At 40.3% G+C, this 23,458-nt stretch overlaps 1 protein-coding gene and 1 pseudogene across 1 annotated transcript in view; both read left to right on the top strand.

Annotated features, from left to right (window-relative positions):
• The window catches only part of STX7 (syntaxin 7), a 56,686-nt gene that overhangs the window by 20,811 nt on the left and 12,417 nt on the right, over positions 1–23,458 (top strand). The window contains exons 3-5 of the mRNA XM_005904402.2: positions 18,942–19,011; positions 21,715–21,808; positions 22,498–22,635. Of these exons, the coding sequence (XP_005904464.1) occupies positions 18,942–19,011; positions 21,715–21,808; positions 22,498–22,635 (302 nt within the window). The remainder of the gene's footprint in view (positions 1–18,941; positions 19,012–21,714; positions 21,809–22,497; positions 22,636–23,458) is intronic.
• LOC138989292 (U6 spliceosomal RNA) lies at positions 1,997–2,091 on the top strand (annotated as a pseudogene).

Below are 23,458 nucleotides of genomic sequence, written 5' to 3'. Positions count from 1 at the left end.
AAAATACCTGGTTGAATTTTTTTCCTCTTGAGGAGAAAAGCTTCAGTAGCTTTGAATTCACTGTTGTGATTTTCTTCGCCTAAGGTGTTGCCATGGAACGGAGGTAGGGGTAAAAATTCATGTCTTAACCCAAGGGGATCTGAACAAAGAGCAGCCACCCTTTCTTCTCTCTGGTGATTTTGCCCACGTGACTGAAAACGAGTGTGGTTTACAACTGAATGTGAGTGAACGCTTTCTGTTTGTTTTAGGAACTAAAATTTATTTTACGAGCTAAAATAAAGATACAGCTCCAGGGAGCTCTGTCCCTCACTGCCCCCGTATGTAAACCACTGTCCTGAACGTGAACTTTCTTACCCTTGGTCCCAAACTCCGTCCCTAGTTCTGTGTAGTTTTTGCTCCCTGTTTGCAACCTAAATGCACATCCTGTTGGTCCTACCTGCCAAATCTGTCCTTTCCCCTCTGCCTCTGCTGTCACCACGCAGGTCCCAGCTCCTACTCTTTCTTCTCTGGGTGATAGCAGCCTCTGAATTGTACCCCCGGCTCCCATTCCTGCCCACCTGCAGTCTCTTCTCCACACTGTAGCCGAGGTGAAGGATGTCAGACCGTGTCAGCCCGCCATGCCCCACCACACCCTCCAAGGCTGATCTTGCCCTCACTCTCCAACTGCAACCACTCTCCCTCTTTGTAGATTTCAGCCACAGTAGTTGCCTTTCCCCTGACTGAACAGTTGAGCTCCTTCTTAACTCAGAGTAACTGCACTTGCTTTTCCTCTGCCTCAAACATTTTCTCAAATCTTCACACAGTTGGCTCCTCCTTGGCATTCAGGTCTCAGCCCAAAGGTTGTGTCATTAGACATATCTTCCCTGACCTATCGCTGTGCTTCCTCCACTCATTGTTTCTCATTAAACAGCTTTGTTTCTGTGATGCCTTTCATCAGTAAGTCTGTTGTTCAGTCACTCAGTCATGTCTGACTCTCTGCGACCCTATGGACGGCAGCCTACCAGGCCTCCCTGTCCATCACCAGCTCCTGGAGCTTACTCAAACTCATGTCCATTGAGTCAGTGATGCCATCCAACCATCTCATCTTCTGTCATCCCCTTTTCTACCTGCCTTCAATCTTTCCCAGCATCAGGGTCTTTTCCAATGAGTCAGTTCTTCGCACCAGATGGCCAAAGTATTGGAGTTTCAGCTCAGCATCCGTCCTTCCAATGAATAATCAGGACTGATTTCCTTTAGGATTGACTGGTTGGATCTCCTTGCAGTCCAAGGGACTCTCCAAGAGTCTTCTCCAGCACCACAGTTCAAAAGCATCAATTCTTCAGCTCTCAGCCATCTTTATAGTCCAACTCTCTTCTATTTGATTGGTATATTAAACTACTATAATTGTCCGCTTATTTTTGCATTCCCTACTAGAATGCCAGCTCCTAAAGAGAAAGAACTTCACGTGCCCTGTTTATAGCTCTCTGTCCTATAAGAACAAATGAATAATCTCAAGTAGGTTACCCTTTATCTATATAAGTATGTGTGTCATGTACTAGCCATTATAAATGTTTATTTTTTTTTCTTACCTTTGACCTTATGGCAGGAATCTCTTCTCACTCATTTGGTAATAAGATGCTGGCTTGTGAATTCTTCTGTATTTCATCTTTATGCTTTTTTTCTAGGTGCCAACATTTTTTCCTTTACTACCAGAGTCTCTAATCTCTTCTATGGCAGGGGATCATACTTTAATGCAGAATTATATCCCTCAAGAGCTTTGCATACAGAGGCTATTAAGAATCCGTTGGATGACAAAGGATAGAACATAAAGGCGAGAATAGAAAACTTTAAAGAAGAGAATGTTATGATTTCAAGATGTGACCCTGGAGGAGAAGAACACAGTTTGATAAGATGGGAAGCGCTCAGCAATCCTGACTACAGTGCTACAATGTAAAATCAACTGAATGAGAACAAAACAAGTTTTATAAAGAAATCTTAATGCTCACGTTGGCAGCACATATATTAATACTAAAAATGGAATGATACAGAGAAGATTAGCATGGCTCCTGCACAAGGATGACATGAGGGGAAAAAGGTATCTTAGAAATCTTAAAGGAAAGGCACAGTACCTTTCTATGAGCCTGGTTCTGGGAGGGGGTAGGGGTGGGGTACCAGTTGTTTAATATGAATAATGGAAAGGGAGAGGGGAATGAGAGGGTACAGAAATCACTCTATGATGCATGGATCCATACAGCATTTGGAAATACTAGGAACATTTCATCTAGAGGGGGATTGGATTGCTGCTTCAAATAGTTGAAGGGATGTCAAGAGGAACCAGAGATCAAATTGCCAACATCCGTTGGAAATCATGGAAAACGCAAGAGAGTTCCAGAAAAAAATCTACTTCTGCTTCATTACACCAAAACCTTTGACTGTATGGGTCACAACAAACTGGAAAATTCTGAAAGAGATGGGAATACCAGACCACCTGACTTGCGTCTTGAGAAAACCTATATGCAGGTCAGGAAGCAACAGTTAGAACTGGACATGGAACAACAGACTGGTTCCAAATAGGAAAAGGAGTACATCAAGGCTGTATATTATCACCCTGCTTATTTAACTTATATGCAGAGTACATCATGTGAAATGGCAGTCTGGATGAAGCACAAGCTGGAATCAAGATTGCCAGGAGAAATACCAGTCACCTCAGATATACAGATGACACCACCCTTACGGCAGAAAGTGAAGAAGAACTAAAAAGCCTCGTGATGAAAGTGAAAGAGGAGAGTGAAAAAGTTGGCTTGAAACTCAACATTCAGAAAACGAGGATCATGGCATCTGGTCCCATCACTTCATGGGAAATAGATGGGTAAGCAATGGAAGCAGTGACAGACTTTATCTTTTTGGGCTCCAAAATCATTGGAGATGGTGACTACAGCTATGAAATTAAAAGACGCTTACTCCTTGGAAGAAAAGCTATGACCAACCTATACAGCATATTCAAAAGCAGAGACATTACTTTGCCAACAAAGGTTCGTCTAGTCAAGACTATGGGTTTTCCAGTAGTCATGTATGGATGTGAAAGTTGGACTATAAAGAAAGCTGAGCATCAAAGAATTGATGCTTTTGAACTGTGGTGTTGAAGACTCTTGAGAGTCCCTTGGACAGCAAGGAGATCCAACCAGTCAATTCTAAAGGAAATCAACCCTGAATATTCATTGGAAGGACTGATGCTGATGCTAAAGCTCCAATATTTTGGCCACCTGATGCAAAGAACTGACTCATTAGATGCTGGAAACGGTTGAAGGTGGGAGGAGAAGGGGATGACAGAGGATGAGATGGTTGGATGGCATCGCTGACTCAATGGACATGAGTTTGAGCAAGCTCTGGGAGTTGGTGATGAACAGGGAAGCTTGGCATGCTGCCATCCATGGGGTCTCAAAGAGTCGGACACGATTGAGTGACTGAACTGAACTGAAGTGTCAAGTGGAAGAGGATCTCCTTTCCTTTTGTATGATATTAAGGAGAGTAATTAAGAGTTGAGTAGAAGGAATTGCAGTGATTATGAGTGGTCCTTCCTGCAAGGTTTTCTGAGGTTGCTGTGGACTGGTACATGTTACTCATTCATCCAGGTGTTTGAGCGTACATCAAAGATACTTGACAAGTATCTTAATTTATTCATTTTTTTTTTTTTTTTTCCTCTCTTGTAAGCTGTGTCAAATTCCTTGTTATGGACTGAATTGTGTTCCCCTATTCATTTGTTGAAGTCCTAATCTGCAGTATGACTGAATTTGAAGATAGGGCCTTTGGAAAGGTAATTAAGGTTAAAATAGGTCATAAGGGTAGTGTCCTAATCCGGTGTGACTGTTGTCCATATGTGAAGGGGAGAAACACCAGGGATGCTCAGGCACAGAGAGAAGGCCACATGAGGATATAGCATGAAGAAGGCCATGTGCAAGCCAAGAAGAAGCCTCAGGAAAAGCCCACCCCACTGGCACCTTGACCATAGGCTTCCAGCCTCCATCCAGAACTGCGAGAAAATAAAATTCTGTTGTTTTAAGCCGCCACTCTATGCTATTTTGTTATGGCAGCCCTCGCAAACTAAACACAGCCCTGCATTCCGTGGCATATTGCACTGGGATTTAAAGTGACAGGAAACCCAGATAATGCTGAAGTTGGCTTTTGAATCCCAAGATTCTACACTTTGTTGTAATGTATTGTATTTTGAAAGTAATGCGGGTTAGTGTGCTTTAGGCAGGTATTGATATAGAATGAGAGAAGAGATATTTATATTAACTTCTTTGATTTTTATGAAAAACTCAAGATTCTGAAAGATGTTTTCATTTACTGAATAGCTCATTAGGAAGAGTAATTCATGGATAGTATAGAAATACCTTTATTAAATAGTCCTTTGTTATAAGGTTACTTCTGTTTGAAGTGATTACTGATAATGACCATAATGATAAGCCAACCCTGACAGAGTGACATTAGTTGATTTTTCAGCTCTTATCTACCAAAATCCCTAACTCAGGCTTTTACTCTGGGTAGAACTAGACTTTTGAGCATGTAAATAAATGGAACTTGGATACACAGATAAGAGAATGTTTTCATCTAGGTATCATTACACTGGGTATTTTCTCTATATAGATCTCGGAAGGATTCATTTGTAAAAACAGCATGAGTGGTAAGTTCCCCCAGTGTTAAACTTATAATCTTAGGATAAAGTCTCCATGAACAGAGGTTTGGTAAGTGCTGTATGGCACAGTCATGTACTAGAGGACGCACAGTATTGGGCTCAACTAGAGTTTTGGATTTGTCGAGTGGTTAAGATGAGTGGAGGGAGGGACTCAAGGACACAAGCAGGGGAGTAGAAGATGATGATGTTTAGGCTGGCTGCGGAGTGCAAGTTGGGTCAGGAGGCCAGTGAACCGAGGGGGAGGTTGTGTGAGGGAAAGTGGCAAAGAGGCAGGACCGAAGGGCCCTAGGTCCTGGGAGTTGTCAGAGGTTTGTTGGGATCAGGGTACCAGTCAGAGAGTGCTAGGCATACAGGAGGTGGTGATTTGTAAGTTGTGTCTATGAAACTAAGGTTATGGAACAGTTAACAGTTGTTGGTAATAAGAAGGCATTCGGTTAGATCTTGGAGTGTGTGATTTTGAGAGGATAGAGGATAAGCTCATTTGGAAAGAAACATACAAAGAACTGGGGCTTCTCTGTGGCTCAGCTGATAAAGAATCTGCCTGCAATGAGGGAGACCTGGGTTCGATGCCTCAGTTGGGAAGATCCCCTGGAAAAGGGAAAGGCTACCCACTCCAGTATTCTGGCCTAGAGAATTTCATGAACTATATAGTTCATGGGATTGCAAGGAGTCGGACACAACCGAGCAACTTTCACTTTCATACAAAGAACTGAGGCCAGGATTGTTGTTCAGTCCCTCAGTCGTGTCTGACTCTTTGCCACCCCATGGACTGCAGCCTGCCAGGCCAGGATGGTGGCAGGGTTATCAGCATGGGTACTGAGATCACCAGGAGCTGAGAGAGAGGAGTCGAGTGACAGTGAACCTGTAGCTAAAACCATCAGAAAGTCTGGAGTGTGACCTGAACAACCCAGAGTGACACCCACTGTTTCTGGGGCTCTTGCTTTCTGTGCATCTATCCTGACCTGTCATTTTTTATTCATTGCAGAAAAGAATTCTAAATTCTTTTTCTTCCCTAAGTTCCTCTGGTTTCTGCTTCATTGGTGCATATTATCTGGCCCTCTTGCCTAGGAGCTCTTTTGTGATCTTTCTTTAAAATTGCAGTTGCTTCACTGAGTTAAAAAAAAAAAAATTCAGTGCTATTTTGGGTTATAATTTTCACCTTATCCACTTCTGTGGTTACATTTTTTTTTCCTGCTGCGTTTTCCTCATAGGGAGTTTTGCTGTTCTTTTCCACAGTTTTTTATAGTCTTCTGCATGGTTGCTATATCTGTTCTTTCTGTTGTTATTCAGTGGAGTGAGTGTGCTTTTCCTGGCTGTGAAGGGAGAGGGAGGAGCCAGACTCTACTCTAGGGCCCCTTCCTCTCTGTGCTGCCCTGAGGCACTGTTTCTTTCCCCCTCTGCCTCTCAGAACCTAGCCTGGTGTAGGAGGGCTTTCCCCTCCAGCCATGGTGTCCCCCCATCACTCCATTGACTCCCCAGTGTTCAGCTGCTTCTTTCTAAGGTGTCCCTTTCCTCTTAGGGAAAGGTGACACTTTAAGAGATGGGTAGCCTGGGGGCCCGAGGGTGGTCCCAGCCTCCGGTTTCCAGCTCCCCCAGCAGAGCCGCCCCTGTTCCTTCTCAGCGCTGCTCCTGGACCCCACCTCGGGGTGCAGTCACCGTCTTCTGCTGGTGGATACTTGCTGGTGACATTTGGAGCTCTGCCTCCCCTGTTCTCATCTGCAACACCCCCTCACTCCCTGTCCATACACGTGGCTTCTCACCCAGGATCTGCTCTTATCTGTTCCTTTTGGCCAAATGTACATATTTTTGAGGATTTTTTTGTTGTCTTGGTTTCTCTGAAAATATAACTTGTGTAGGTTTTCTTCCCCCACCCCCACTCTGTTCTTTATGGCTTGGGGAGGGAAGAAGAGGCAATAACATGTGAGTAGCAGGGTGTTGCAACTAAAACTGATCAGGAATTCAGACTGAGGTTAACAGTTGAGGAAGCACTGTCATACAAGCTGGAGGGGGATTCCTCACATGCCTAATACTGCAGCTGCTTTTGGAGCAAGGGGAGGCCATCAGCGGATGACAGGAAGGAAGCTCATCCAAGAGGTGAGGTGGGCCGAGGAGGCTGGAAGACCGGAAGGAGTAAGGTTTCCCCGCTGGCAAGCCCCCTGTCTTAGCTGTGTACACAGACCACCCTCTCAAGGGGCCGTGTTCTACTCTGGGCCTCTGTTAACTCCTGATTCTAGACTCCCTCCAACTAGGTCGGCTGGGCAGGCCCATGTGACAAGAGGTTAAGTCTGAACGTCTTTGCTAAGTCAGAGCTTGCAGTATTCTGGCCACCTTCGAATTCCAAAGTGCTGTTTAGATACAGTTTGCAAATGACTCGCTTTTGTACTTTGTTCATTTTTAAGAACCATGACTTCAGATTTAACTTTTTGTTAGTCTGCAGAAGCTGTAAAATGCCCGAAATTGCAACTCTGTGACACTGTGTGCCTTTCTTGAAATATCTGGGAAGAAAACCAATGAGGAATTTAAAATTAAATGTGTTCTAGATGAGAGACTGCTTCATGGAAGCAGGACTTGCCTGCGGGTGTTGGAGTGCCAGGAGGGCGAGCACAGTAAACCAGAGTGCTTGGCCCCGGCTGCACCGGCTTCACCTGCAGCTTCTCAGCTCAAGACTCATTCTTTAGAAGATCCTTCATTTTCCTCCCCACCATGCACATCAGTTCTTTCACTCATGAAGAAGATAAGCTCCCTGTTCAGGTCACAAGACAAAATATTGGGGAAAAAAGCCCATAATTATTTCAGTAGTTTTCTTTCAGATTTTCTAACAAGTTTTTCTACTTACCATGTGCTTTTTAGAATTACAGTATACTTTCTTGGTTTTGATATAAGAAAATAAACCTAGGTCACTTGATTTTTTTTTTTTTTCTTCAAACCTTTTTGTGTTCAGACTTATTTTCAACCAGCTGATGCAGGTATTTTTTCATGGTACATTATCTTTTGCACCTTGTACTGAGTAATGATTAGCCCAACCTGATTCTAACTCTGATTATCGTAAAGTTACCGGTAACAGCATCTTGTGTTCTTTTATTAGGTTGGTACAAAATTAATGCAGTTTCAGACAGTAAATTTTAATCATTATCTGTTCAGTTCAGTCACTTAGTCATGTCCAACTCTTTGCGACCCCTACAGCACTCCAGGCTTCCCTGGCCATCACCAACTCCCGAAGCTTACTCAAACTTATGTCCATCGAGTCGGTGATGCCATCCAACCGTCTCATCCTCTGTCGTCCCCTTCTCCTCCTGCCCTCAATCTTTCCCAGCATCAGGGTCTTTTCCAGTGAGTCAGTTATTTGCATCAGGTGGCCAAGGTATTGGAGTTTCAGCCTCAGCTTCAGTCCTTCCAATGAATATTCAGGACTGATTTCCTTTAGGATTGACTGGTTGGATCTCCTTGCAGTTATAACTAGTCTCAAACACATCTGTATTAATCAGAATAGGAACCATTACAATCAACCCATTCTTGCTTATTTGAGAAATAAGTTTGTGTATTCCTGTGGCATAAAAATTCGTGCTTCAAGTTTCAGCAAACTTTTGGAAAGCATTTTCTGCGTCCTGCTGGTTGTGAAAGCATTTTCCCTGCAAAAAGTTGTTGAGATGCCTGAAGAATTGGTAGTCGGTTGACGAGAGAGGCCAGGTGAATGTGCAGATGAGGCAAAACCGCGTAGCCCCATTCGTTCAACTTTTGAAATGTCGGTTGTGCAGTGTGTGGTCAGACATTGCTGTGGGCCCTTCTGTGGACCAGTGCTGACTGAAGGTGCTGCATCTTGCAGTGCGTCTCATCGATCTGCTGAGAACACTTCTCAGAGGTAACGGTTTCACCGGGATTCAGAAAGCTATAGTGGATCAGCTGGGCAGCAGACCACCAAACAATGACCATGACCTTTTTTTGGTGCAAGTTTGGCTTTGGGAAGTTTTTTGGAGCTTCTTCTCAGTTCAGCTACTTAGCTGGTCATCGCTGGCTGTTGTGTAAAATCCATTTTTTTGCCACACCTCACAATCAGGTTGAAAAATGGTTCATTGTTGTTGAGTAGAATAAGAGAAGACAACACTTCAAAATGATGATTTCTTTGATTTGCAGTCAGCTTATGAGGAACCCACTTATAGAGCTTCTTCACCTTTTCAATTTGCTTTGAATGCCGAATGACTGTGGAATGTAGATGCTGAGTTCTTCTGCAATTTCTCACGTAGTTGTAAGAGCATCACCTTTGATGATTGCTCTTAATTGGTCATTGTCAACTTCCGATGGCTGGCCACCGTGCTCATATTCAAAGCTTTCGTCTCCTTTGCAAAACTTCCCTAACCACTACTGCACTGGACGTTCATTAGCAGTTCATGGGCCAGGTTGTTGATGTTGCAAGTTGTCTCCACTGCTTTACAACCCATTTTGAACTTGAATTAAAAAATTGCTTGAATTTGCTCTTAGTCTTTGAGATGACTGAATGACATCACCGACTCAACGGACATGAGTTTGAGTAAACTCTGGGAGTTGGTGATGAACAGGGAGGCCTGGCGTGCTGCAGTTCATGGGGTCTCAAAGAGTCAGACGTGACTGAACTGAACTGAAAAATAAATATAAACAGCAAGTAATGCATTAGCAAAAAAGCACAAAGCAAGAAATGTCCATTAAAATGATATATAACATAACCACATTTATTTAAGAATGTATTCCAATATCAAACAGCAAAGTTCAACAGTGCAAAACCACAATTACTTTTGCACCAACCGAATAGAAATTTATGCCATTTTGCAATGTTTCTATATATACCGTCTTCTATAATAGTGATGCTTAAAAGCACCCTTTAAAATAGATGGTTTGATAGATGAGGAAAGCCTGGAGGCTAATACAGAGTTTGCTTTTATTTAGAGTTTGTTTAATATTTAGTAGGGTTTTTTCCTATTAATAGTTCAGTTTCTCACTTGTATGTAACTGCTAGACATGGTTACTGTCAGGTAATAGCTGACTTTCTTCTTAATTGGGGGTTATAACTATCTTGTCTTGATTTATATTTATCATTATCTCTACAATTCTCATAACTTTATCAGAGTTTATTAGATTTCAGTACCCTCCTACAGCGTGTTTCACATTAGTTAATATATGTTAATAAGAATATTCTTATTCTTCATTTTGTTGTAAGAACATCACCTTCAATGATTGCTCCTAATTGGTCATTGTCAACTTCCAATAGCTGGCCACTGTGCTCATCTATGACTTCCAGAAGAAAAACATTAAGTCTCTTCATACTATTCTCTCTCATTTAGTAAGCTCTTTCTGTTTCCAGTACAAAGCCCTTACGTACATTGCCCCGAGTTGAGGTTCCTGATGACTGAGGAAGAGGTGATTTTCCGTCCACTTAACTGTGAGGCAGTTATAGCTTGGAGAGATGAGATCACTTGCCCAAGGTCAGCAGCCAGGAACGAGTGAGATCAGGTTTCCAAATCAAGCTGTCTGGCTCCCAGACTGCTTGCTGATCAGTGTTAAACTCGTCTTCCTCTGTGTGATGTTGGTGAGACTTGAGTCAGAATCTCTAAACCACTTGCCCATGTGTTTTAATAACCGTTATTTTTTTTTTCCACGATTGACAGTTTCAGCTGAGTTATTTCCGATTGAGCAACAGAGCTATTTTGTGTTAAAAGAGCAGGTGGTTGTATTCTGTTCTCCGTTATTTGGAGACATTTCTTTGAAGGTGGTCTGTGTGCCTTTGGGGGCTAACTCAGGGTGTCCCCAAAGCCTGGCCACTCTCACTGGTCAGACAGTGTCCTCCCTGGTCCCCTGGGAATTCTGACAGGTGGTAACAGTGCACAGCCTCTGATAGCATGCCTATAGTTGTACTGACAGGAAAAAAAAAAACAACAAAAACCTTTTGCTATGAAGCAGGTTTTTCCTTAGGTCATCCGCTAGATGGCAGCAGACTCTTACGGAACACAGTGGGTGTTTGGTACAGAAAAGAATGAAGAGGCAGAAAGGACATGGTTTGAGTTTTGTATAAATAATAATGCACTTTTCCTGGATGTGTAGGAAATGGTGTTCTCCTTATGTTATGAAAAATGTAATATACTTTAATGTTACCTCTCTAGTAGTAATAGTGCAAAGAGTTGTAGATTGTGAATAATGCAAAAATAATGTGCTCGTTGTATTCTTGTAGTGCTGCATCTTGATTTAATCCTATCTCAGTGTATTAGGTGAGTTTTTCTTCAAGTAACTGTTTATGGCTATGGAAAGAATTAATTCCGTAATTTTCATGTTTCACAAGGGTTTTTTTTTTTTTTCCTTTCAAATTAGACATTTGCCAGTAAAAATGAATATGACTACTTCAAAAATTCACAATACCCCAGGCAAGGTAATGAAATGAAATTTACTAGACACGACTTGGGAGAAGCTAGGAATGATTATCAGTTATTTTAGATCACTATCCTGTTTGTTACTTACCTAGAAACCTCTTTTTTGTCTCTCTGTCTCTAAACCAATTTTTTTTTGTAAAGAGTTTTGAACATGTCAACATGAGTAAGGCAAAACATCATATGAGCCACCATCCTAAAACGAGGAGACAGATAGTCATAAACTGGAGAGTAATAAAATAGATTGGTAACGATACATCAGTTACTCTGCAAAAATCTTCATCCAATAAAATGAAAAAGTAACCATAATTGTTTCTAAATTAACGTGAGAAGAGCAGCAGTTAAAAATAATAACTGACACACACCAGCACCTTTAATGTACCGGTATCATTTTGCCGTTGTTCAGTCTCTCAGTCATGTCTGACTTTTTGCGACCCATGGACTGCACCTCGCCAGGTTTCCCCATCCTTCACCATCTCCTGGAGCTTGCTCAAACTCATGTCCATTGAGTCGGTGATGCCATCCAACCATCTCATCGTCTGCTGTCCCCTTCTTCTCCTGCCTTCAATCTTTCCCAGAATCAGGGTCTTTTCTGATGAGTCAGTTCTTCACATCAGGTGGCCAAAGTATTGGAGTTTCAGCTTCAGCATCAGTCCTTCCAATGAATATTCAGGGCTGATTTCCTTTAGGATGAACTGGTTGGATCTCCTTGCAGTCCAAGGGACTCTCAAGAGTCTTCTCCAACACCGCAGTTCAAAAGCATCAGTTCTTCAGCATTTACTCTTCTTTACGGTCCAACTCTAACATCATGATTACTGGAAAAACCATAGCTTTGACTATACGGACCTTTGTTGGCAAAGTAATGTCTCTGCTCTTTAATATGCTGTCCAGGTTTGTCATAGTTTTTCTTCCAAGGACCAAGCGTCTTTTAATTTCATGGCTGAAGTCACCATCTGCAGTGATTTTGGAGCCCAAGAAGATAAAGTCTGTCGATATCTATTTGCATGAAGTGATGGGACTAGATGCCATGATCTTAGTTTTTTGAATGTTGAGTTTTAAGCTGGCTTTTTCAGTCTCCTCTTTCACCTTCAAGAGGCTCTTTAGTTCCTCTTTGCTTTCTGCCAGAGGGTGGCGTATTCTTTCTGAAAATTGCAGAAGTTCAACTTCTTATACATGAGTGCTCAGTGGAAGACTTGCAGCACTGCTCAATTTTGTGTGAAATAGACTTAGTAACATAGTGTGTACTTAGTACACTCAAGTACCATACTGAACTCAGTTATGATTACAAAGTTTTAGTAGTTTTTACTAATTTAGGACAAGGATCAGCCTATTTTTACTATAAATGGCCAAATAGTAAACATTTTAGGCTTTGCAACACACATACGGTCTCTTGTGTATTCATCATCGTTGTTTTGGTTTTTTTAACCTTTTCAAAATGTAACAACCATTCTTAGCTGGAGGGCTGTATCAAAGGAGGCTGAAAGCCCCCACAGGCCATATATGCCTGACACTGATGTAAGAGGGTGATGCTGGTCTTAGGTAATGTGATGTCTATGGAATCTTGCTCATACAGCCTGAAGAAAGGACAGGTGTTTATTTCCTCATTAGCTTCAGCAGGGCAGAAGGCTCCTTGTGGTCCATGGGAGGCCTTGAAATGTGCTTCGAACACCACTTGAAACACCAGAGCATCTCAGCTCAACTCCTTCAATTTTGCACACTTATTTTTCCTTTCTTTGCTTTGGCAGCTATCATACCTGCATTATGAAATAATCTTTTTTAAAAGTCTTTTACTCTTAGCCCTTTTAGTGCTCTGAAAAATACTGTTTGAGAAACTAAGGCGTCTACATTCTAATCCTAACTCTTCTACTTAAAAATAGCCATAGTTTCTTGAACAAATCAGTTATTCTGTCTGGTTTTCAACTTCATGTGTGTAATAAAATTGAACTAATACCATATAATGTTTCTCCTAAATTTGATTCAGTAACTTCAGATGTGTGTTTCCATAGGCTCTTCATCACCCAATCAGATGATACCTTCACTTGTTCCTCAAGTTTGTGTGCTTAGTCACTCAGTTGTGTCTGACTCTTTGCAACCCCATAGACTGTAGCTTGCCAGGCTCCTCTGCCCATGGAATTTTCCAGACAAGAATAATGGAGCCTGTTGCCATTTTCTCCTCCAGGGGATCTTCCCCACCTGGGGATCAAACCTGCATTTTGTGCATCTCCTGCATTGGCAGGTGAATCCTTCACCAATGTAGCACCTAGGAAGCCTGCTCCTCAAGTTTAGAGCTGTACAGATTAAAGAAGCAGGAATGATTGTCGATGTCCAGAAATCCTGGTAGATAGTAGGTACCCAGACCATGTTGAATGAATAAATAATAAAGGGACATACTCTTAACTTTTTTCTTATATATGCCTTGTGTTTTAGAAATACATAAGACTTATTATATAAGATTCAGTCTTTCTGATGCTGTTTTGTACCTCAGTTTAAAAATATTCATTGAGTGTCAAGAGACCCTGATAATGAGATCTGGTAATGAACAGTGAATGCCTAGTTCTTTCCTTTAGGAGTTTATTTACCCTTGTGGTTGGGGGAACCAGTTGATAATCTGAACATCAAGTTATGTCTTAAGTACAATATGGAGGTTCGAATCTCCAAAGTAAAGTGTCTGGTATCTTGCACTTCAAAAATAATACAAATGCCTCCTCCATTAAGGCTTTTTGGATTGTCCTTCAGTAGAATGCCTATACATAGGTCCTTGTTTGAAACATTATGAGAGCATTTATACTATGTATTGATACTTTTTTCCCCTCCTTTTCTAGATTGCATACTGCTTGAGTGTAGGAGGCCTTATTTTACATTTGCATTCATGAAAAACATCGAGCACTCAGTTAATTAAATGCACTCTATTAGGCAAAGCTGAATGGTTGCCTTTCTAAGAAACTTCATTTTATGAGATACTATGTTATTCAAATTATTGTTTTAGAGTGAAAAGAAAGTTGTCAGCTAAAGCCTTTGACTTGTAAGCAACTTTGGTATTTATGGAACCTCAATAGCATTAAGTCAGTCTAGATTTAAGTATAAGTAGCTAAGCTAGTTTTCAGAGAAGGCAATGGCACCCCACTCCAGTACTCTTGCCTGGAAAATCCCATGGATGGAGGAGCCTGGTAGGCTGCAGTCCATGGGGTCGCTAAGAGTCGGACACGACTGAACGACTTCACTTTCACTCTTCCCTTTCATGCATTGGAGAAGGAAATGGCAACCCACTCCAGTGTTCTTGCCTGGAGAATCCCAGGGACGGTGGAGCCTGGTGGGCTGCCGTCTATGGGGTCGCACAGAGTGGGACACGACTGAAGTGACTTAGCAGCAAGCTAGTTCTGTGAGTCGGGTCTTTCTTTTCTTGTGATTGTTGCTGGGACTCTGTCATTATTAATCACCTGCATTACTCATAATGGAGGTCAGCAATGCTCAAGGACTCAGAATGGTTTTGTGACTAAACTGTTCAGTTTGTTCCCCCTCAGGACTGGTTCTGTAATGATACTTCCCAGTGGTGATACTATAAACCAAGAAGATCCAATGTCATAAGAATTTAGGGTATCAGATGGCCAAAAATATCCATTATAATTCATCTCTTTTGTTTTCTATACTGAACAGATTTCTCCTTTTTTTTCATATTTAAGCTTGAAAAAGTTAAAGAGCCCCATTTAGCATGGTACTGCTATTGCTCATACAACCCCAACTCCTCTCCCATCTCCACTGCCAGGTGGAACCAAGACACGTCTGTTTCCTGCTTCCAGTGCCAGGTCTGTTTGGTGATTTCCAGTCTATGCCTCCTCTGATTTAGCAAGATGGGGGGTCACAGTATTTCCTTAGTCTGTGGACCAGAGTTTCAGTGTAACTGCTAACAACATGCCCCTATAAAACAGTGGAGAATAGAGATAGGGAAGGAAACAAATAGTTAAAATATCTACATTACAGAGCAAGGAACAGAATATTGGCACGTGCTGTAGTCTGCCGCTTAGTGGCTGGAAACAAGGCTGCGGTTTCTATTAGTCCTTTTCTCCTGGATGGCTATTCCATGTTCCTTTTACCTTCTTTTTGTACCTCGGCTGTGGAGTAACCCAGACTTTCAAACCCGGATCCTTGTTGCTCCTGTTTACGTGTTAGATCATACTAACTTTTCTGATTGAAGACGGCAGTATTAGCTAGTTCCCTCCAGCTCATTTCCCAAGGTTTGTTTACACGTCTCCCTCTGACTTTGCCCTGGGCACACTTTTACTTCCCCTTGATAATGACCTCAGTGGACATTGGGCTACGCTGGCCCCAAGTGGCCCCATGTAGTCTCAGCTTCCACTCAGGTTACACTCCTTACTTGAATATTGTCTCTCAATCATTTCAAGGGATGGAAGAAAGTTTGCAAATGGGTAATTAGATGTAAATGTGAACTATTTCTCTTCACTTTCGCACTTTAGGTCCTAAATCTGAGGTTTTTTTTTTTTTTTGTGGATATGGGTGAAGCAGCATCAGAGAATGGTGGGTCTTTGCGAGCATAAAGGTCCTGTGGGATTGCATTTCAGCTTCCCAAGATACTGTCTCTCAGATGACATCATAATTGGGTCTTCAAAAGGCCATTAGACATTCTAGAAATCCAGCAGCTTCCAGATAAAGGAGTACTGGCAGACCAAGGAATTCTTGGTCTTTGGAAGCTGTGTTATATATATATATTTTTTTTTTTTTCCCCCCTCTGTTAAATTGAGTATCTTCATCAGGAGCACTGGTGGGTAGAATGATTGTGATTGATACATGGATTCAGAAGCCGGTGGGATCATGGGGGGAGGGCAGTAGAAGAAGCAGTATAAAATCCATAGTGCTGCTCTTTCAGTCAATATAAAATTCCACCTCCACCAAGATGGAAGGGCTCTAATCGTCTTGCCGCTGGGTGACGGGCTCATAACCCCCAAGAATGGTGCCATATTGTATATTTACTTTTGATTGCTGTTGGCTGCAAACTGGTACATGGCATTGTCAGTAATCATGTTAATCTGAGGAAGGGGAAGCCCATGTTGGCAAGCCTGTATGTAGTTTTTCATTCTTAAACCATTCCTGGTTGTTTATTCCATTGAACAAGTACTGCAGAAGTTGGAGTGAGAGACAGGTTGACTAACATACAAAATCTAGAAAGAGATACATCAACAAGACAGTGAAAGTGTTTGTCACTCAGTCGTGCCTGACTGTTTGCAACCCCACAGACTGTAACCCACCACGCTCCTCTGTCCTTGGAATTCTCTAGGCGAAAATACTGGAGTGGGTAGCCATGTCTTCCTCCAGGGGATCTTCCTGACCCAGGAGTCGAACCCAGGTCTCTGGCATTGCAGGCAGATTCTTTACTGTCTGAGCCACCAAGCAAGAACCTGTCAACAAGATAACATAACACCTAATATGTAGCAGGCAGCTCCAGTCATTGGGTCACCTAGTATATCACTGTTTACTTTTTAGCCGAGAATCAGTAGTAAGACTAGAACTATTCCACAAAAGGGTAATATTGGCTTGACAAAGAGCATCATTTTGCTCAATGAATCTAAGGGACTTCTGTTGTTTTTTTTCCTAGTGGACCTTGCCACTAGTTTATTATACAAAACCCTGAAATTCCACAGGTTCTGGAGTTACCATTGGATCAAGCAGGTCATTGAAGCCAAGTTGTAGAACTGCTTGTGCCACCACTTGAACTAGAAGGATAGCCTTTTCTGTTGGGGAGTTGAAGCCAAAGCCAGCAACCTTTTAGGGCATTCAGTAGAATGGATTGGAGCCACATAAAAAGTCTCACTAAGCCGTATTTTCCCATTTGTTTTTGAGGCTGCAAAGAAAAGCAATTTGTCATTTACTCTGCAGGAGTGTATCAGTGATCCATACGGATCAATGGGCCAAGATTCTTCACCAAGGAAACAGGTTTCTGCATTAATTTATCTTCTGTCTGCTGGCATACTTCCATGCTTCCAAGGCACCTAAGAGAACATGTGGCTTCTCACTTGGCAGATTTTAAAAGCACATGTAAGGAGTGTACTGGACTTGTGTAGTGTCCTGGAGGAGGAAAGGCTCAATAATCTTAACACCTGAATTGTACAGTGATAAAGAGGGTGTACAACCCTAAGATAAGACGTGGAAGGCTTGCCGCCCACCCCATCCAGCTGAAAGCATACTCCTCTTGTTTTCTATTTTTTAGGATAGAGGTAGCCTAGAAGAATCTGCTGAGGTTGAGAAGGAAATATATAACTTATTGTACAAAGCAGCCATAAGTTTAAAACAGCAAAGTTTCTCACCTTACAAAGGAAAATGTCTATTACCCCCCCAAAAAACAAAAAGAAATTCCTTTGTAACTAGCTGAGTGGTTAACAGTTGCTATATATTTCCTCTCCAGTATTTATATTTTCCATCTTTGACTTGAAAGCAGTATTCATTACATCATCCTGAGTGAACAAAAGTAATCCTGTGTTTTGGAATACAATCATTCCCTTGATCCCATAAATAAACAATGACTTTTTTAAAAGCATTTAAGCTATATAAATAAATGACTTCTTTTAAATGAAAAAGAATGGATGGGTTGGATCATTTTTCCCTAGTTCTTGGAAATGTGAAAGTGCTTTACTTTGAGATGGATTTTCAACTTATCTCTGCTTGCCATTTTATTTGTGTACATAAATACATAAAACGAGAACCTTCCCCTTTGTAAAGAGCCTTTTTAAAAAATTACTATTATTACAGTGGTAGACTTCTGAATGGTGAACTTAGCATGAAATATTTAAAACCTACAGAAGAGTAGAAGTATAGTACAGTGATCTTTTTATATACACTTTACCTGGGTTCACCAGTTGCTGACATTTTTCAATTTTTGTTTAGTCTTTCTCTCTCCAGATTCAATTCAAGTTTCTCTAGTTGTCTCTATAACTTTTTAAAAATAGTTTTTGTAGGTTTTTTTCTTTTTTCCTGAATCAAAAGACAGTAAAAAATTGTATACTGGGTGTTTTAGTATTTTATGTTTTTAATTTAGAAAGTATTTTGTGTTTTTAATTTAGAAAGCTTTCCTGCTTTTACATATTTTTTTTTTCTTTTGTGACATTGATATTTTAAGAAGTACAGATCAGTTGTTGTGAAGATTATCACATAATCTATATTGGTCTGATTTCTTTCTCATGATTGTGTGTGATGTGTGCTCAGTTGCACATAGATTCCAGTTAAATATTTTGGCAAGAAAAATACATAGGTCATTTTGTGACTTTCTGGTTGCATCGTGTCAGGAGGCTCATAATGCTAGTTTGTACGACTGGTGATCCTAAATTTGGTCATTTGTTTCAAGCAACAGATTAATCCTCTATAAAGTTAGCCCAAGTTAATGACATGTATGTGATGATAATTTGAGGTCATGTGAGTATTCTCATGGTTTTAGCATCCTTTGATTCTTGCTTGAATTACTTATTACGTAGACAGTTGAAAAATGGTTATTCTAATTTTGTTATTCCTCCTTCGTTTATTAACCATAATTCATTCACTTTATATCCCAGTGAATCATATTTTCCTCACAATTTTTGTGCCAGTAGAATTTACATGACAGTCCATGTGCCATTGTACCAAATGTGCTGATGGAATAGGGAAGAAGATAACATTTTTGGATCATAGTTACAGTTTCACACGTTAAGGTACCCACACAATACATTGTCACTAATTATGTTTGAATAAGTCATTGATTTTTTTTCTCAACTAATATTTTCTATATTTATCTCTTTGTTTTTCCTGTCTTTTTCTAGCTGTCCCATTGCTTGTGTTAATTTCTAATGGCCTAACATTTGTAATAATTACTATACATTTACTTTCTATCATAATAGCTGCGGAAATACAGAGGACTCTGAATCAACTTGGAACACCTCAAGATTCACCTGAATTGAGGCAACAGCTGTAAGTATTTAGTTAAACATCAAAAGAAAATAAATAAAGAGGGGAACCACCTATTGTTATGTTCATTTGATAGTGTGTAGTGTTATATTTCGGAGAAGGCAATGGCACCCCATTCCAGTACTCTTGCCTGGAAAATCCCATGGATGGAGGAGCCTGGTAGGCTGTAGTCCATGGGGTCGCTACGAGTTGGATGAGACTGAGTGACTTCACTTTCACTTTTCACTTTCATGCATTGGAGAAGGCAATGGCAACCCACTCCAGTGTTCTTGCCTGGAGAATCCCAGGGATGGCAGAGCCTGGTGGGCTGCCGTCTATGGGGTCGCACAGAGTCGGACACGACTGAAGCGACTTAGCAGCAGCAGCAGCAGCAGTGTTATATTTATTGGAGAAAACAATGAAAAATTAATAAGGTTTTTCTGCTGCCTCATTTGTACTCAGATTTTGTGTAAGTTTTTCCCTGTCCAAAGTGGGCAGCTCTTTTCCTTTATTTTAGAGATCTGGCTTTCTCTATCAAAGCAGAATTTCTTTGGTTACCTAATACTTTTTAATAGGTTGTTTTTGATGGCTTTAGAAAAACAGTACTCTAAGCTTCCCCTTGTGTGAGTCACTTCTCATAGCTAACAGTCCCTGTGATGATTTTTATTTATTTCACTTGGATTTCATTGCACATCCAGTATGAACTATGCTCCCCAAAAGTTTATCTTTACATCCTTGAATTTCAGAAAGCATTAGCCTCTGTTTAAAAAATAAAAGATATAATCAAGTAATGTACTTACATATTTGAGTAAATTAATATGCTGTAGAACAACAGCAACAATACTTTGTGGTGTTACAGATTTTACAGTGTGTTTTTACACCTTTTCTCATCTGTACCTTACAAAATCGCAGTGAGCTAGATAGATCAAAAGAACTATTTCCATTTTACTTATAAGGAAAACATTTCTGTTTGGGGTTTGATGGTTTGCCCAACATTGTTCTAAACCTGAATCATTTTATATGTTAATTTAGCACTATTGCCAGCTACAAATTTCAAGTAGTATATATGTAGTAAATGAAATGCCAAACATTGGCTACAGAAGGAAAAGTTGCAAAAAGGAAGAAATTAAAAGATAGGTAATAATAATTCATATTTTTTGTGAAGTACAGTTTGAGGAATTTACAGTTGTCTTATAATTTATATTGCATTTTTCTGCAGTGGATAGATATCAGAGGGATAAACATGTCCCAAATCTAAATAATAAACCATCATTTATTAAAATAAAGTAGAACAGAAGCCATAATTCTTAATAGTTAACAATATTTTGCTAAGGTTAAGAGTGGAGATTCTGAATATGTAGACATCATTAAAGTCTTCTTTTTATAATTTTAATTATATTTTCATAAAGATTTATAAAAGATGTATAAAGATAGGGCATTTGGTAAACATATATAAGTGCAATATAATTCCTCATCAGTCAAATATAGATATCTATATACTAAAAGATATTATCATATGCTGCTGCTGCTAAGTTGCTTCAGTCGTGTCCGACTCTGTGCGACCCCCATAGACGGCAGCCCACCAGGCTCCCCCGTCCCTGGGATTCTCCAGGCAAGAACACTGGAGTGGGTTGCCATTTCCTTCTCCAACGCATGAAAGTGAAAAGTGAAAGTGAAGTCATTCAGTCATGTCTGATTCTTCGTGACTGCATGGACTGCAGCCCATCAGGCTCCTCCAGGTCCATAGGATTTTCCAGGCAAGAGTACTGGAGTGGGTTGCCATTGCCTTCTCCGATATTATCATATAGTTTCTCATTATTTTAAAGGACCCAAAGTGTGACCAATACACAGGAAACTCAAACAGGGGCTCTGTATCAACCTAGAGGGGTGAGATGAGGGAGATGGGGGGGGAGGTTCAAAAGGGAGGGGATATATGTATACCTATGGCTGATTCGTGTTAAGGTTTGACAGAAAACAGCAAAATTCTGTAAAGCAATTATTGTTCAATAAAAATAAATTAATTTTTTTAAAAAAAAAAAAAAAAAAAAAAAAAAAAAAATAAAAAACAAATAAAATGAGAGATAATATATATGAGAGGTACTGATGTTGTGACCTGTGAAACATCACGTGAATACAAGCTTTTTTAAAATGTCAACTTCTTTAGTTATAGATCTTACTTTTCACTTTATAAGCTAGTTAACCTCTTTCACTGTGTTCGGTTTTTTTTTACAGAGAAGTGCTATCATCTTTTTTTCCTATGGTTAACATAAATAATAGTAAATTTGTACTATTATTCATTGTAACTTCTGCTCTTTTTTTTTTTTTTTACTAAAGTATCTATAGGATATAAATACTCAGGTAGAGAAATAAGAGAGGCTGGCTGTACCCTGAGAACTAGACAGAGTTTTAAGGCTCCCACATCCCCCAGATCTCAAACATCAGACATTTTACAATCTTGCGTTGGCTTTAGTCATCTTTTCTAAATAGCTGCTGATGTTTATTTCTCAAAGCTTGGTTATCTCCATATGTGAGTAAAGCACCTTCCACATAGTATTTACTCAATATTTATAGAACCTGAGAACTTTGTTTTCATAGAGAAAATTTGAGCCAGTCTCTAAAAAGAGTGATTTTTCTAAAACTGTTCATCAGGGTTGAATCAAGTGGCACAGTTATAGCTTCAAGAAATACCTTAGTTCTTTGACTGTGATGTGTGTTTTCTCACTTTAGCCAGCAGAAGCAGCAGTATACAAACCAGCTTGCCAAAGAAACAGATAAGTACATTAAAGAGTTTGGATCTCTGCCCACCACCCCCAGTGACCAGGTATGAAGCTTTAAGACACACTGTTGATGTACTGAATGTGAAATGAATCAAAGCCTTGTAGGATCTTTGAACTGTTGTACTAGAAAGGAAATCAAGGGTGGAAAAATCTATTTGAGATTAGTTCAGAGAACACAAAACTGTATTTAATTGCCCAGGTAGTATCCTGTGGTTCAGTAAAGCAAAAATTATTTCCATGCAGTTGTCCTGACCCATAATTAAGTAAGTGCTCAGAAAATGCTTCCTGACTAATTGTTTCCTGGCCTTCCAGGACTGACTTCATGCAACATGCATGCTCATTCAAGATGTGAGGTTTCCTAGGGGCACATGTTTTTATTACCCTGCTTACTTAGTGGAAGTTATTACTTAGGTGAATCAAAGGTTTTATTTCCATTAAAATAAAGAAGAAGAGGAATTACTTCAAAAGCGTGGCCTAGTTTTTAGGATGAAAACTTGAGTTGAAAAATCCAACATTATGGGCCTTTGCCTCAAGATAAATATGCACAGTGTTCGAACACATTAGCAACTTGAGCAAAATGTTATTGAGTGTTAATCAATAAGGCTCTGTAATAGAGTGAGTGAAATTTTCAAAATTAAATAAAGAGCCAGCTACTAGCAAAATAGCTTTTGCAAATTCTGTAGAACTTCACAGCTTGATTCTAGCAGGTTTCTTTTCCCCACCTCTCCTCTAGCGTCAAAGGAAAATACAGAAGGATCGCTTAGTGGCTGAATTCACAGCATCGCTAACAAACTTTCAGAAGGTGCAGAGGCAGGCTGCCGAGAGAGAGAAAGAATTTGTTGCTCGAGTAAGAGCCAGCTCCAGAGTATCTGTAAGTATTTAAAGCAGCATTGTAAAAATGAACACGGTATTCCCCAGGGATCATGTAAAAAAACTACATGGCATGTTTTTTGAGTCTTAAAGTCCTGTGAATATCTTGGAAATCGGTGTTGAATATTTATTTTCAGGAGTTTTCTGCTCAGTTTTTACAAGGATGATAATTGCGTATTATTGGTGGCTCAGATGGTAAAGCGTCTGCCTACAATGCGGGAGACCCAGGTTCAATCCCTGGGTTGGGAAGATCTCCTGGAGAAGGAAGTGGCACCCCACTCCAGTATTCTTGCCTGGAAAATCCCGTGGACAGAGGAGCCTGGTAGACTACAGTCCATGGGGTCGCAAAGAGTCGGACACGACTGAGCGACTTTGCTTGTCATTTGTGGTTATTCTGTCCATGTCATGGAACAAAAGATTACAGATTATGTAAAAATACGGAAACATTCTGTCAGAGAAGATTAGGAATCAAATCCTGATTTGCACCTGAGGCTGTTACTTTGTATTCCTGCTGGAGTAGAAGACTCTTTACTCCTGGGTTATATGAAGATGATTTGAAATGAACAGAGTGAATATATTGTGTGAATATTAAACATGAACTTAGACCTGGAGAAGATAAATGGAAGAATAAGTTAGAGTGGAATTTTGATTTAATTTTAAATCTCCCTGGAAACTATCATAAGTGTTTCCTTGTTCCTTAATGTAGAGGTTCCAAAGCTACATTCTGTTTTAATCAAATAATATTCATTATTTGGCTCTTGAGAATACTTAATGAATTGCTTCCATGTCAGCTTAGGGTATAGTTTTATTATTACTTGAAGTAA

This window comes from Bos mutus, chromosome 9 (genome assembly GCF_027580195.1).
Source record: "Bos mutus isolate GX-2022 chromosome 9, NWIPB_WYAK_1.1, whole genome shotgun sequence".
In the NCBI taxonomy this organism is placed as follows: Eukaryota; Metazoa; Chordata; class Mammalia; order Artiodactyla; family Bovidae; genus Bos; species Bos mutus.
Note: the sequence above shows the minus strand (reverse complement) of the source record. Positions and strands in the feature narration are given on the sequence as shown.